General features: G+C 42.4%; 1 protein-coding gene across 7 annotated transcripts in view; it reads left to right on the plus strand.

Moving 5' to 3' along the window:
• FRY (FRY microtubule binding protein) overlaps positions 1–16,320 on the plus strand; it is a 349,740-nt gene that overhangs the window by 261,729 nt on the left and 71,691 nt on the right. For all 7 annotated transcript variants that reach the window (XM_044249549.1, XM_044249551.1, XM_044249550.1 and 4 more), the window contains exons 32-36: positions 4,231–4,487; positions 4,961–5,107; positions 6,337–6,505; positions 7,696–7,786; positions 12,441–12,523. In XM_044249549.1, coding sequence (XP_044105484.1) covers positions 4,231–4,487; positions 4,961–5,107; positions 6,337–6,505; positions 7,696–7,786; positions 12,441–12,523 — 747 coding nt within the window. The remainder of the gene's footprint in view (positions 1–4,230; positions 4,488–4,960; positions 5,108–6,336; positions 6,506–7,695; positions 7,787–12,440; positions 12,524–16,320) is intronic.

Here is a 16,320-nt window from a genome sequence, read left to right on the forward strand (position 1 = left end):
AGCCTTCTTTTGAGTCCCATTGGCATGAAAGATGCTTCTCCACCCCTTCACTTTCAGTCTGCGTGTATCTTTAGGTTCAAAATGGGTCTCTTGTAGACAGCATATGGATGGGTCCTGTCGTTTTATCCAATCTGCAACCCTGTGCCGTTTTATGGGTGCATTTAGGCCATTCACATTGAGAGTGATTATTGATAGATACGTTTTTATTGACATCGAGTTACCTTTGAAGTCTTTCTTCCTGTAGACTGTCTCTATATTTCTGTTCAATGCTATTCTTGGGATTTTTCCTCTTTTATAGAACCCCCCTTAATATTTCCTGCAGTATCGGCTTGGTGGTTGCATAGTCTTTTAAGTCTTGCCGGTCTTGGAAACTCTTTATCTCTCCATCCATTTTGAATGTCAGTCTTGCTGGATAAAGTATTCTTGGCTGCATGTTCTTCTCATTTAGTGCCCTGAATATATCTTGCCAGCCTCTTCTGGCTTGCCAGGTCTCTGTGGACAGGTCTGACGTTATTCTGATGGGCTTCCCTCTGTAAGTAAGGAGCCTCTTTGCCCTGGCGGCTTTCAAGAGATTATACCTACAATTATAATTTCTCAATTTGACTATCAGGTGTCGTGATGTTTTTTTGGAGTGTATAATCTTGGGTGGAGACCGTTCAGCCTCTAGTACATGAACGCTGGTTTCATTCGCGAGATTCGGAAAGTTTTCATGAAGGACTTGTTCCACGACATCTTCTAGACTTCTTTCTTTCTCCTCCCCTTCGGGAATTCCAATAATTCTGACGTTGGAACGCTTCATGGCATCACTTATTTCCCTAATTCTGCTTTCGTGGGATCTAAGCTGTTTGTTCCAGGCTTCCTCCTGATCCTTTCTCTCTATCTGTTTGTCTTCCAGATCACTAATTCTATCTTCTGTCTCAGTTACCCTAGCTTTGAGAGAGTTTAGATTGGATTGGAACTCATTGAGAGCATTGTGGACCTCCTCCCTGGTAGCTTTAAGCTCCGCCCTAACATTGTGAACATCCTGTCTGGTCGCTTTCAGTTCGGCTCTAATCAATTCTGTTTGGTCATCCATGGCTTTCTCCAACCTAGCTATTGCCTGGATAATTGTTAGCCTGAATTCTCTTTCCGACATATTGTCTATGTTGATAGCCGTTAGCTCTGTTGCAGAAGGTCCATCCTCTGTATTTTTCTTCTGTTGGGCATTCCTCCTCCTAGTCATTTTGGTGGGAGAAGACTGAACAGATGTAGCTGGATGTATCAACTCTGGTGCAGTCAAGGTGCACCCTGGAACACTTCCTGATCTCCGTCTCAGAGAGAAGCCTCAGTCTGGGTGCAGAAGCTGAATAAATTCCCCCTTGGACGCTGGCAGTGCAGGTTCCAAGTTGGAGACCCTGGGGGCGCAGGATCTCTTGCTCGTCCCCAAAGCCAAGGCAGTGGCGGCTGTCTGGGAGCTCCTGACCGCCAGAGAGGTTCCAAGCAGCGATCGCACACTGAGATTTTGCCGCTGGCCGGGGCTGGGAGTGCCCGGCTTGCGCGCACCTCTTTTCAGAGGCGGCTGTGGGTCGGGCGCGCGTCTGGGGCACTGAGAACGGGGCGCTGGTCCGTAAGCCGCAGGCTGGGCTTTTGCGTGCCTCTGTCCGGGGAAGAGTTTCGCGGGCGCGCGGCTTAGACTTTGAAACAATGGCCCGGGTCAAGAAGCGCCCCAGGGCCTTAGAAACCCAGGAGAGCTGGAGCGACGTGCACGCGCATCTCAAGCTTTGTGGTAGGGCTAGCGCGCGTTCTGCAGACTGGCTCCCATCCCCTCACAGGAGCCGGAACCCCGCGCTCTGGGGCACGCTGGCGGCTTAGGGACCAGGAGCCGGTTTCTCCGCCGCACTATCTCTGTCTCCGCGCCGGGGAGGCCGTCTGGGACCGGGGACTCAAGCCCCTGTCCCTAGCCGCCCCCGCGATCCTTTGCTCTTTTGGAGTGCTTTCAACCAGTCTCCGAGTTAATGCTGGTCCCCAGACCCAGGGCGCTCTCGCTCGTATCGGGGTATGACTTTCCCACCGGTCGCCTCTGGTGGCTCCCTCCCCCTTTTATCTTCCGATATCAGTCCGCTGTTCCCATTCCGCTTTACCTGCTCACTGGCGTCTTCTGCCCCTGTAGAGGTCCAGACGTGTATAATTCTGATCTCAGGCTGATTTCATGGGTGATCAGAGTTCTTTGGTAGGTAATCAGCTCACTTTGGGGTACCAGCTGAAAAGACGCCTCTTCCTAGTACCCCGCCATCTTGTCCCCCTCCCTGTGGTGAGATTTTTATTGCCTGTACTGTCAGATGAGTTAATTCCTTGGAAGTTGCCAAATGGGTTGCACAGGTCATTCCCAGAGGAGCCAGACTCTGTACTGAGCAGCCCACCGACATCACCTCACTTGCCTTCTTACCCTTCCGAAGGACCTCTACAATCCTGGCCCTCATTAGGGTGCCTACCCCCACACACACACATCGTTTGGACCTTGGGCCTGACAGACAAGATGTAATAAACATCATAGATAAGCAAATCGTGTGATGTGTTAGAAGGTAATCATTGCCTCAAAAAGACTAGAGGTTTTATGCCACTGTTAAAAAATGTATTTTTAATAGCGGTTGTCCCTCTGATTGGAAGGATTTATTCCCCTCCAAATTCTCTATCCTTTTCTAGCAGAGTTAAAATAGTTCTTTTGCTATCACATGCCCTGAATCCATGTAACCAGAAGGCTTTTCCCTCACCGAACCTGGATAGCACTCAGTTTGTTCCTCTCCGTGTCCTTTGTCACTTGCCACCTCACCCCAGAGTTACCTCTCAACATATTTTGCCTCAGGCTCTCCTCCTCAGGGACATGAACTGAACCTGAGTCCTTGTTGGCTCCATAGTGCCCAGCACAGTGACTTGCCCCTAGAAAAGGCCCCGTGTCTTGAACAAATACAGGTTCTGGGATCTGAAGGATCTGGATATATGTCGTAAAAGTTCATGGTATCAGTCATCACATCCATAAAGTTTAGAAATTAAGTCAGTTTTGACATTTTGAGCTACATGGAACATCACAGCTTTACTCTGATTATTGTGGTCCAGAATTAAATAGATTGATAGTCTTCAAGATTTTAAAAAAAAATGGTAATTGTAATTTTAGGAAAAGGGCCAAATCAATTAAAGCTACTCTTTCGGGGATCTAGTGGATTATGTTGGTATAATTCCTGGCATCTGTGTTGTTCTACTGTTTAGCGGCCAAGAGCTCTCCGAACGAGATTACATGCCACGCTGGGTAATAACAAGGGCATCAAACCGTGCTTTCGGAGTTCCCCTAGAACAAAACCATTTCTTCTCTTGGTGTTAGAAATAAAAGATTACAGGCAGCTTGCCGCCCGTAGGTAATGCTGTGCTTTTATTTCTGAGGAAAGCTTATTCAGATCACAACATTAAATGCTGCTGGCCGTGAAACAAAGCATAAATGCTATCACAGAAAATCATGGTGAACTCACTGGGCTGGATGTCCAGTTTTACCCTTCTGATTCCTGTGTTTCATAAAATGATGTGCAGCACAGAGTCTGCACCTGCCACATAGCTGGCAGTTTTCAAGTCCGTTCCGTGAGCACAAGTCCACACACTGGAGGTTCAGTGACTTCTCAGTTTCACAGGAAAGAACTCATGGAGGACACTTGGTAAACTATCAGAAGAGTGGAAAGATAATGGTCCTTGTCATAGCAGTCCCAACCACTGCTTATTAAGAGCCTCCTGGATGCCCAGCGCTGTGCTCAGCATGCAATATACTTGATGATCCTCTCTCCTGATACTCACAGTGGCCCATTCTACAGATGAGGAAACTGAGGAACAGAGAGGTTAAATAACTAACACAGAATTTCCTGCAGGCAGTGTGTGGAGGAGCTGGGATCTAATCACATGTCCTTCTGATTCTGAGCCCCGTGTTTTGTCCGCCCTGATGCCCCTCTTCCATGGTAGTGGATTAGAATTCACGAAGCCTTGCACCTCACTCCACCGTGACCAAGCCCATGCTTCTCCCGCTGTGCTCTCTGACGAACCTCCACAGAGCACCAGATGTAGCTGGAAGATTCCGAGGCCTTGGGGAGCTACTGTATATGAAAATGCTTTTTTGTACACTGACGTCACTGTTTGATCTGGCAGTTGGTGTAAATAGCTCCGTTTTATTTGACGAGCTAACGCACAGCTCTGTGTCCCTGCCCTTCTCTTTAGAGGTCAGCCAGCGGTTCCCCACGACACACCCAAACGGGCGTCAGATCATGCTCACCTACCTGCTTCCTTGGCTGCACAACATCGAGCTGGTGGACAGCAGGCTCCTGCTCCCAGGCTCAAGCCCCAGCAGCCCAGATGATGACGTCAAGGACCGGGAAGGGGAAGTGACTGCTTCCCACGGCCTGAGAGGGAGTGGCTGGGGCTCCCCAGAAGCTACGTCACTGGTCCTGAATAACCTCATGTACATGACAGCCAAGGTAAACTCCGAGGATCCATGCCTCAGGAACACGGCTCTGCCGTCCAGGAAACCCCTGGGTTACTCAAAACCTGTGCTGCACAGTCAGGGCAAGTGGCACTTACCATTCAGAATCTCACGAGCAGGTCCTGGACCGTGGTGTGGGTTGCACAGCGATGTGAATGTACTTCGTGTTGCTGAACCGTATGCTTAAAAAGGGCAAACTTTATGTTATGGGCATTTTATCACAATTTTTAAAAGTAATAAAAATAATAACACGAACATATTAAAAATCATGACAGTAAGTATGTACATGAGTGATTGGATGCGTGATAAGTTGCTGAAAAACAGCATCTCCCTGAGGAATGGCCCTGTCTCCCCTTCTTAGGATTTTGACATGGTCATGACCCTTACGACGACTTTTAACCAGACATTTTGCATCCTGCTGTTTTTCCCACATGTCTCCCGGGCCGGTTTTTCTCTTGTATGTTACAGTACGGAGATGAAGTTCCTGGGCCAGAAATGGAAAATGCTTGGAATGCTTTAGCCAACAATGAGAAATGGAGCAACAACCTGAGGGTCACCTTGCAGTTCCTGATCAGCCTGTGTGGCGTTAGCAGTGACACGCTTCTCTTGCCCTATGTAAGTGGCCCTCAGACCGTCAGGAGTCCCTGCTCCTTTCGGTTGTATCTGCAGCTGTGGGTGAGAATGTGCTTTTGGCTTTAAGTAAAATGGAGATATTGAGTTTGTTTTGTATTGGAGTCAAGCTACTCTCCCAGGAGCTCATCTGCATATTACTGAAGGTGTCCTTCCCCCTGAGAAGCAGACTGCAATGTCCTAATGACACCTATCATCCTCTTTCTAAGCCTTTGGACACAGAAACTTGTGAATTAAGGGGTGGATATTTTCCTAACAGTTACTAAAAGCTGCCTTCTGTAAACAGTAGACCAAATATGTAGGAGAAACTCAGTAACACATTAATTATGACTAATATAAATGTTCGGTATTTCCATCTTGATGCTCTTAAAATGGAATAAAAAGGGAGAGTATCTAGGTATTTCTCTTCAAATGTAAGTGTTAGGAGAGATAAACAGAGAGGAATCTTCCTGAGATACGTGATATTTAGTGTTTGTATTTAAAGGTGATCTGATCAATAAAACAACAGCACTTTTAAAACCCTAACTCACATGTGCAACTGATGAAGCACTGAACATCACATCAAAAACTAATGATGTACTATGTGTTGGCTAATTGAATTTAAATTAAAAAAATTTTTTAAAAATAAAATAAAATAAATTAGAAACTAATTCAGTTGTCATTTGTGTGCTGTTGGTTCTTGTGAGAGATTTTCTGCCTGCCTGCTCTTTTGAACCACCTAAGCCCTACTGTGGCTTCCAGGCCTCAGGTTGGACTGTGAGGGCCACAATAATGCAGAGCTTTAATCCAGACTTACTTTTAAAAAATTTAAAATCCTACAGGTAGCTAAAATGCCATGGTTTTCATGGAAGTAGAGAATAGCAGAGACTGGGTTCCTTATTTAAACAAAAATAACTAGCAGTGTTCCCCCATGGTTTGTATGAATAAACTACTTTCTAGATAAGGCCTTAGCCAGCAAGTTTTCAGCAGAGAGAGAATTCATGTGCCCTAAAGGTAACTTCTGTAAACGTGGCCATTAGGGAAGGTAAGGCCTTTAACATGTACTCCTGTCAGACAGGCATGTGAAGAGAGGTGAATTTTAATCCAGACACTGGAGACCATGGAGCCAAGCTATGAGGATGGGGAGGACGTGTTCGTGGAGAGGAACTGGTAACATTTAGCATGCTTGTGGGCGAGGCTCTGGAAGATATCTCTCGTGTTCTGTTTCTTCTCAGATTAAAAAGGTGGCAATCCACTTGTGCCGTAACAACACCATTCAGACCATGGAAGAGCTTCTCTTTGAGCTGCAGCAGACGGAGCCGGTGAATCCCATTGTCCAGCACTGTGACAACCCGCCCTTCTACCGCTTTACAGCCAGCAGCAAGGCCTCCGCAGCGGCCTCTGGTAGGGGAAGTGCAGCAGGGTGGACATCTTGTCTTGGATCTCTGGGGCTTTCTGTGTGGAGAGCACTGAAGGGATGGGAGTATATGTGTGTGCCACTTTTCCCTTATTCCTGTGTAAACTTTCACTTCAAAGATGGCTTCAGGGGCACCTGGGCGCTCAATTGGTTAAGCATCTGCCTTCAGCTCAGGTCATGATCCCGGAGTCTCAGGATCAAGTCCTCATCCAGGCTTCCTGAATGAGGGAGTCTGCTTCTCCTTCTCCCTCTGCCCACCCCCTGCTCATGCCTGCATGTGTGTGTTCTCTCTCTCTTTCTCTCTCACTCTCTCTCTCAAATAAATAAAATCTTAAAATTAAAAAGGATGGTTTCAGAATAGCTGAGACTTGTTAAGGGCCTTATCAATTTAATGAAATTATTTTGTAAGGGTGACCAGCAGTCAGTGACCCAGGATTGGTAAGCCATGGAGCTTTGTACTTCAGGCTGATCCCTGGCAGGACACAGCAGTCACTCAGGAATCTCCTTTCTGGACCCTCCTTCTTATATCTATGGAATTTTCTTGGCTAATGGTCGCCCAGAGTTAACTAAAATGCCCCTCAACAATATTATCCCTTTCAATAAATCAGCTTCTCAGCATCATTTTATGAAATATATAATGTCCTCCTCAAGTTCCTTGAAGCAGGCTTCCCTTTGACTTTTCTAATATCATAACTGCCTCCAAACCTCTCTTCTCCCCTGGTCTCTCATCCCCTCTATTTGCCCTGCGCCTGCTGCCAGAGCATGTTCCCGCAGGGAAGCAGTAGCCCAGGGATCAGAAGCTCTAGGTACTTGGACTTGCTTCACTAACATTAGTTTAATAACTCCTGGACCCAGAAGTACTAAAGCAGCTAGCAGCAGGGTCAGCCACTATAAATAAGCTCATTACCTAAGTGGTCAGGAAGAAAGTGTTTCAAGAATGTTGTAGCCTCACTTTATAAAAGAGTTGAGGAATTTGGTTTGACCATAACAGATGTCTGGGATTCTCCCATTTCGGTGGTGAGGGCTTGGAAGTTTGTTTAGAATGTCTGAGATTGTACAGAAGATGAAGGAGTCTTTCGAACATGAGATTTTGTCAGAAATCCTTCACTGTAATTACTTGAGAACCGGGTTTAACCCTTCCCCCCACCACCACATTTTTTTCTAATCCTACCTACAGGAACCACCTCCAGCAGCAACACGGTGGTTGCCGGCCAAGACAGTTTCCCAGATGCTGAGGAGAGCAAGATATTGAAAGAATCTGATGAGAGGTTGGTGCACTAATTTGGCTTAATATCCGGTACGACTTTCAGCAATAGACTACACAAAGGCATCAGTAAGAGTTTGTGGTGTTTCATAAAGTACACACACACACACACGTATTCTTCTTAGCTTTTAGAAATGCAAACTGACTCTGATTCTGCTCTGTATATCCTTAAAGATGATTTTTCCCTGAGAAAAGCCAGAGAAGAGAGAGATTAAGAGGGATGTCATTCTGGTGGTCGAAACCCACTTACCACGGGGCTTACTAAAAACCACTCGTTGTTCTGTTAGTGGGCAAAGACCATCTGGAATTAGAGGGAATTTCCATGTGAAATTCTAAGATCTGATTATGGACTGATTACTTAGAGATTGAGTAGTTGTCTTGAGGTGAGTTCTATGAATGTCATCATTTTTATTACATCTCGACATAGTCAAATTTGGTTAACCAACAACGCTGCCTTTTCCTGCTAAAAGAAGCCTCTAGTCCCTTCACATTAGCTCTTTTATGGCATTTCTCTTGCCCCTTTTCACTGCTTAGAGGCTGACTCATAAGTAAGTAAAATCTGCATCACTATTTCCTGTGGTTAATTGTGAAGAACAGAGAAACAAACAAAAAGAAATAAATAGGACTCAAAAAATAAAACTTAGATGGGGTGCCTGGGTGGCTCAGTTGGTTAAGCATCTGACTCTTATTTTCAACTCAGGTCATGACTTCAGGGTCCTGAGATCCAGCCCTGTGTTGGGTTCCGTGCCCAGTGGGGAGTCTGCTTAAGTATTTTCACTCTTCCTCTCCCTCTACCCCCCCAATCTGTGCCCTAAATAAATAAATATATTTTTAAAATCTTTAAAAATAAAAAATATTTTTATTTTTAAATAAATATAATGATTTATATTTATTTATGTTTATTATTATATTAATTTATTTTTATAATATATTATATATTACATTATATATTATACAATAAATATATGTACTATATTATATATAAAATCATTTATAATAATAAATTATTATATTAATTTATTATACATTATATATAAATATTTATTATATTATTATATATTTATTCTCATGGGTATTAAAAACTCCTCAGTCTGACCATTTTCTAATGAAAACTCCCGAGGAGCCCTTTTACTTAAGAAATTAGTAATAAGGGGGTGCATGGGTGGCTCAGACAGTTAGGTGTCTGTCTTCACCTCAGGTCATGATCCCAGGGGTCCTGGGATTGGGTCCCATATCCGGCTCCCTGTTCAACGGAGAATCTGCTTCTCCCTCTGCCCCCACTCCTCACTCACTTGCTCTCTCTTGTGCGCACGCGTGCATGCACAAAAATAAATTTTTAAAAATCCAAAGAAATTAGTAACAAGGATGAGATACTCATAGAAATTCATAATGGAGGGGACGCCTGGGTGGCGCAGTTGGTTGAACGACTGCCTCCGGCTCAGGGCGTGATCCTGGAGTCCCGGGATCAAGTCCCACATCAGGCTCCCAGCTCCATGGGGAGTCTGCTTCGCTCTCTGACCTTCTCCTCGCTCATTCTCTCTCTCACTGTCTCTCTCTCTCACATAAATAAAATAAAATCTTAAAAAAAAAAAAAAAAAAAGAAATTCATAATGGAGAAAATTCATAGATCCAATAATAGAAATAATTCAGTCAATCCATAATGCTTCCAGATGCTTCATGACCGTCCTCAGGATTTCATCCTGCATGAGAATATGGCAGGGGCTGCAGGTGGAAGGGTATATGACCGTAAGATGGTCTGCCTTTGGAGTTTTGAAGGCTCATTTCCAATTCGGGCAGGCCCTTATCAGACTCCTCAGTGCATCCATTCCTGGGTTGCTGCACTGCCTTAATTCCAGTGGTCAATCACAGGAGCTTTCCTTCAGGCAAAAAGCCCAAACCCAGTGAGTCATGAGCATAGACCTCGCCCTGTACAGATCACTGATAAAGTCCTTCCATTTTTTCTTGGAAATGAGTAAAGGTTTTCACACTTCCCGCATCAATGACAATACATGATGATTAACTAACATGTTTTTAGTCCATATTTATTATCACCTTCTTTGGAAAATTTCCTCATGGTAAATAATCACATTATGTCTCTAAAGAGATTTCTACTTCCTACTTAGAGTGTAACATTCTTTATCATTTGTTGTCTAGACTGAATTTTCCAATCTTCATTTTATTTAGGGTAGAAACGTGATGAATGTCTATATATTAACATCTTACTACAAAGGCCCCTTAAGGACCAGAGTCCTGAATGTCCTGCCCAAGTTTTTAGTGGTGGCCCTTGAAATTAAGAAGCCAATCATCTCTCTAATATTGAGACCAGAGAACACCTCGAATAGAGGCTTTCTTTTTTAACTCTTGCTGTCTTTCTCTCTCACCACATCTCTGTTGGCCATTGGAAAGCCTGACACATTTATGTACCCATACTTTTTATACATATACATATATACCTGGTCCTTTCATAATGACTATATCTATTTATCTATAGCTTTACTGATCATATTTATATTTAAGTAAATATTTATATTTAAATATTAATATAAATATAAATATTTAAATATTTATATTTAAGTAAATATAAATATGATCATACATATATGACTTTTCTATCCCAAAGGATACCATTATTCCACTGATCCTATACTCCACCTGCACGATTTCTCTAATACATTCTCTATTTTCTATGAAAGCAGACTAATATACCTTACTTCTCTTGAATCTACTTATTACCCTTCCTTCTTGTAGACTCTTTCATGTTGATTTGTAGGTACTTGTACACATGCTTGTCTCAACCACTAGATCTTCATTCTTGGAAAACAGAAACCATATATCTCATACAAATATTGCTATTCTTAATAATTAGCCTATAGCGCTATACATAGAAGGGATTCTATAATGTTTATTCAGTATGTGAATGAAAATGGGAGAAATCTCATAGCCCCAGAGATAAGTTGTCCAAACACCATCTGGCCCCTCTTTCTCCCTCCCTCCTGCTAACCCCATTACAGAAGAGTTACTTACTCTGTTCTTTACAGTCCTTGTAGACAAAGACTCTACAGATACAATTGGTCAGAAATACTGACCAGACTGCTGTGTTACTCAACTCCTGGGGGTATTAGTCCCCAAAATACATGACTGGGCTCCAGGGGGCACCATGGAGTTGTGCAAAGAAGCAGGCCTGATGCCATGTTTTTTTCCCAGCTAGATGAATGGTCCTTTGATGTATCTCGGTAATATTTAATACTATCATGTCTACTACTAAAGTTCAGATTAAAATAAGGGTAAAAGAATAAGGGCCAAGCTAAGAGAAGAGTAAGATAGTTGTGTCGAAATTCCACAAGTGCTCACTAAGGAAAACTACTAAAAATTAATATTAACCGAACCTTGAGTTCTTCAAGAGCCACAGTAAAAAAGAACAGAGTGAATTTTATAACTTTCAGTGTGTAAAAATAAACGAAACAATTCATTGGAGGCTACTAACAGAAACTACCCTAAATTCCTATTATTCTAAAGACTTTATTTGAAGAGAGAGTAAGAGAGAAAGAGTATAAGCTGGGGGAGGGGCAGAGGTAGAGGGAGAAACAGGCTTCCCACTGAGCAGGGAGCCCAATGAGGCAGGACTCAATTCCCCGGCCTTGGGATCATGACCTGAGCCGAACACAGACACTTAACCAACTGAGCCACCAAGGCACCCCGAAACTATCCTAAAATCAAAGAAGGATTTATCATGTTGAATTTTTTTTATTAAACAACAAAGCGAACACATTTTTTTATTAAAATAGCTATGATAGCAGTTTGTAAAATATGCAGAACCATAAGTATTTTTAATGTATCAACCCTTAATAAATCCTTATTTGATAAATTTATAGTTCCAGATTTTAGGAGACAGTTTTTACTTTTTTGTTGTTGTTGTTGCCAAGCTTATACTTTGCTACACTATGGTTTTGACCTTCTCCAGAGTAAAGAGAACAGTCTGGAAGGGGCTTGTTGCCCTTGTTCATCTTGGCTTCATAACCTCTGCCTTATCCTCCTTTATGTGCATCTCAAAGGAAAAGAGAAGAACTGCCATCCATTCTATAATTCTTTCTTGCCTGACCCTTCCAGGGTATCATTATAAAGCTAGCAAATACTGTTTATGGTTCATGAGCTCTGTCCCATAGAAGTCTCCAGCTGTGGAATTCCTTTCCCACTGAGTATGTTTATTGCTGAATGGGCTCTGCCTACACTGTTTTTAATTTTATATTTGTCAGCACAAATATGATTAAAGAATGTCTTCAGATGGTAATAGCTTGGTCACTTTTCTAATTCCGTAAGTTCAGTCTGATGTAGACAGACTAAGCAGATGTTCTAGCTGCTCTGTTATATGGATTCACAAAGCAGTAGCCCGAAAGATATGACAATAATGCTTGAAATACAGAGTTATTATGGGAAAGATGGCTGTGTCAGTTCCAGCCAACATTGAAGAGGTCAGTAAAACCAAAATCAATTTTTACAGTATTCTTTGAGGAAAAGCATCATTGGAACGCACTGCCAAAAAATTCAACCACTGATTAATAGTATGTGTTTATGAGTAACTGCACACACACACACACACACACACACACAGAGATACACACACGTGTCAGCATTTCCAATGATTGTTCTTGTATTTCAAGGTTTAGTAACGTCATCAGAGCACACACCCGCCTAGAGTCAAGATATAGCAATAGTTCTGGAGGATCGTATGATGAAGATAAAAGTAAGTGCCAGCAGGTTGTTCAGACGGAATACCGGTGGCTGGGGAGGGGAAAATGAGCATTTTGATTATTCTTCTTCTAATTACTAAAAAGAGACCCATAAATATTAAGTAACCACAAAATCCAACTCTGCAGGTGAGCACAGAGTCAGCATCTTAAAAGTCAAAGGAAGCCATGCAGTGAACAAATCGAAATTAGAAAACGTCAAACTACGGCCCAAATCCGTATTTTTATATGCGTGGCATTTTTCCTTGGTGATGCAGTTGGGGAGAGCCTAGTAAGAAATTGTCCCACTAGAGAACAGATACTGCATTTCAGGTTTTCGACCTGTCTTAAGAGTGGATTTGACCTTTAAGCTCTGTGAGTCAGCTCGCCCAGGGGAGGATCTATTTTCACACTGAATCTCTCTCCATGGCATAGTCTCAGTAGCCAAGGGAAGACCTCACTAAACTGGGAGATGTAACTGTCACAGGAATTTCTTCATACCCTGGGAAGGTGGGAACACCAAACACCATTTATTTTGTTTAAGCCCTGGACAGCTTCTGTGGATACTGAGCAGGTAAAGGGTAGCGCTCGGTCACAAGTGCTGCAGAAATTCTGGAACCAAAGAATGCTCCCTGGGACGTTTTGCTATGCTTACGAAATCAGTGACTTATCTGGTGGGATTTATGTGTCTCTTTTGGTGGAAATTTTAAAAATGGTGGTATTTCATGAGTTAGGTTCATTTGTCAAAGCACAGGGCCTCTGTAGCTATTGTTCTGATTTGTTTTGTTTTTATGGAAAATGTGTAGAGAGGGGAAGGGCTACAAAGTTGTAATGACACTGTGTTTCAGCTGTCCTGACTCTCCTTCTTAATGCATAGTCAGGCATCTCCAGCATTGAAAATACCAATGGAAAGGATAGCTAAAATCCATATATAATTGCCATACTCTAACGTAGGTTAAGTTTCAGCTGTGCCCCTATATAACTTTATATAACTTCTTACTGTCAGTCTGAGATAAAATAAAGTCCTTTGTACTTTCTTTTCTTCTGTGCCCTATCAGGGGACCATACTCACCAAACACTGAGTATTTGAAATCTCAGGGGCACCAACCATCAGTTTAGGATGGGACTAGATTGTACAAATGAGGAGAGAAGTAGCTGAGAAATGGAGAGCTATTCATTCAAGAAAAGTCTGGTTGCTATATAATAATAACTCAGAATTTGAGGACAAAAAAATTGCATCATGAAAAGGTGAAGCAGGGGCACCTGAGTGGCTCAGTGGGTTAAAGCCTCTGCCTTCAGCTCAGGTAATGATCCCAGGGTCCTGGGATCAAGCCCCACATCAGGTTCTCTGCTTAGCAGGGAGCCTGCTTCCCCCTCTCTCTCTGCCTGCCTCTCTGCCTACTTGTGGTCTCTGTCTGTCAAATAAATAAATAAAATTTTTATTAAAAAAAAAAAAAGAAAGAAAAGGTGAAGCAGTCAAATGCTGCCCCCCGTCCCTGCCAGAATATGACAAGCATAACAAAACCTAAGTCTATGACAGTGGGTTTTATATCAGGAATATCGCTGTCTTTGCCAGTTGATCCCTTCGAACTGTATCTCTTTGCTCTGGGTCCAGGACATAGAATATGATAGAAACGCTATAATAAAGTAATTTCAGTCATTTAAAAAGATACATAAATAGTGAATTTCAGAGGCTAATTATAGTAAAATTAGATAATTGTGTCATTACACAAACTTGCATCACTGGTTTTAGGGACAAAAAGAAAAAGTAATAGAAATATTTGTGAAGAGTAAAAAAAACTATGGTGAATAGTTGTGAAAGCTTTGAAGTTGTAAAAGTTGTGGGTGCTTTCATCATGGCCTCTTTTTCACCTAGAATGTTGTTTTTACAAACTTGTTGTGTGGCATAAAATAAGCAACGTTTTAATGGGAAAATTTGGGTACAGAATTTGAGTTCAGTTGAGTCGTCTGTCAATAATAACCTTGACATGGTGGCAGTTACTGGCCAGAGGAGTTCCAGTTCATAGCATGTCATTTGGGGACTGAGAGCTTCTATTTTAAATTATTCATACAAGAGGAAATGAAATCAAGTGACTCAAACCATATTCTCATCACAGAAAAAAACAGAAAATATCTGCTAAGATGGTTTTCTAGATGTTTAAGCAATAGAACTTAGCTCTGGCTGTCTGGAAGGGGCAGCACGTCTAATAGGGCACAAATCCCCTTGGGGCTTTGGTAACTGGGTCCTCCCTGGTGTATTTTTGGCTCTAGCTACACAGTGAGGGAAATGGCCTGTGCCATAAGAAAAGCAAAGATTGGTAGGCTCAACTCCCAAACCTTATAGCCACACATCTGGTGTATGTGAAGGGCCATTGTTTTCTCCCTGAATTCCTGGGAGGATCATTAGAGATAGAAAGAGTAAGAAGGAATCAGGAGAGACTTAGTGCCCCAGGGCTTCAGAATCTGGGTTTACCCAGGTGGAAGGACTGTGTGCAGCCTCCTAAGAATATTTCCTATTATTAGAAAAAAAAAAAAAACCCCGTGAGTAAAATGGACAAAAAACAGATTAAGACACAGATCTATAAAAATCTTCCTACCAGTATGATATAAGCTTTTTTAGAACTACTTAAAAAATCTGCATTATTCTCTAAGACATATGCTAGTGTACTTAACACTATAATAAGGATACAACTAGTTGAGTTGGATAGCAGGTGAGGCCTAGTAGTTCAGACCCAACAGTAGAAAACCAGTTTCAGTCCAATTTATTCCTAATCTAACAATCCAGTACATTTTCGCTGGTCAGATGTGTATCCAAGAACATCATCGAAACAAAGAAAAGTATATCCTTTCCTAACAGAAATCTGACAAGTTTCTTTTTTTCTTAATTCTTTGATATTCCTTCCATTTATGCTCTCCTTTTAAGTTTTATTATAGCTGATTACTTAGAAGTACATTTTGCAATGAGCTTATCCTAGACACTTAGTCAAAATGTTCATTTGCTGAAAGTGAAACATTCTGTAGGTGATTTACTGGGAGGTCTGAGAAGAATTGTCACACATGCTTTACATTTCTCCTGGGCTAAAACCACTGTGGCCAAGATTGATGGCATGGAATTTATAGAGTTCCAGTTGCTTGATTTTTGGAGTGTTAGTAAGACCTAACGCTTTGAGGCAAATCCTGAACTTGCCCTTGGAAAACTCCCTTCCCTGACATCCCAGAAGTGGGCTGTGTCCTCATGCCTGCCCTTGTCCCATGCCTCAGTTTTCACAATGGGAAGACACCCCCTCCACTGGTTCTGTTAACCACTAAGGACAGAGTTCTACGTAGTACAGCAGCCTTGAAGCTGTTATCTCTCACTGCCTTTCAAGAGCGCAGCCAAGAAAAACTACATATAATAGAATTTGCTTAAAGATGATCTAATACACCCTTCTTCTTAATACACTACAACCTGAGTTGTAGGACAGAGCAAGCTTGTCTGAAGACATGTGCCTGGCCCATATCATGGGGCCCCCAGTGGAACTGCTTGTCTTAATGCCACTGGCCTCCATTGTGAAGAGGGAGCTCCATGATGAGTCTGGCTAGAGGTTTATTAACTTTGTTGATCTTTTCACAGAACCAGCTCCTGGTTTCATTGTTGTGTTGTATTTGTTTTTAGTTTCTGTAACGTTTATTTCTTCTCTAATTTTATTATTTCCTTCCTTCTGGTGGATTGGGGTTTGTTCTTTTTCTAGCTCCTTTAGGTGTAAGATTAGGTTGTTTTCAAACTCATTGCTGTATTTACTTTAAAGATAGAGTTGAGGAAGGTCTTTCATTC

Source organism: Neovison vison, chromosome 5 (genome assembly GCF_020171115.1).
Source record: "Neovison vison isolate M4711 chromosome 5, ASM_NN_V1, whole genome shotgun sequence".
Taxonomy (NCBI): Eukaryota; Metazoa; Chordata; class Mammalia; order Carnivora; family Mustelidae; genus Neogale; species Neogale vison.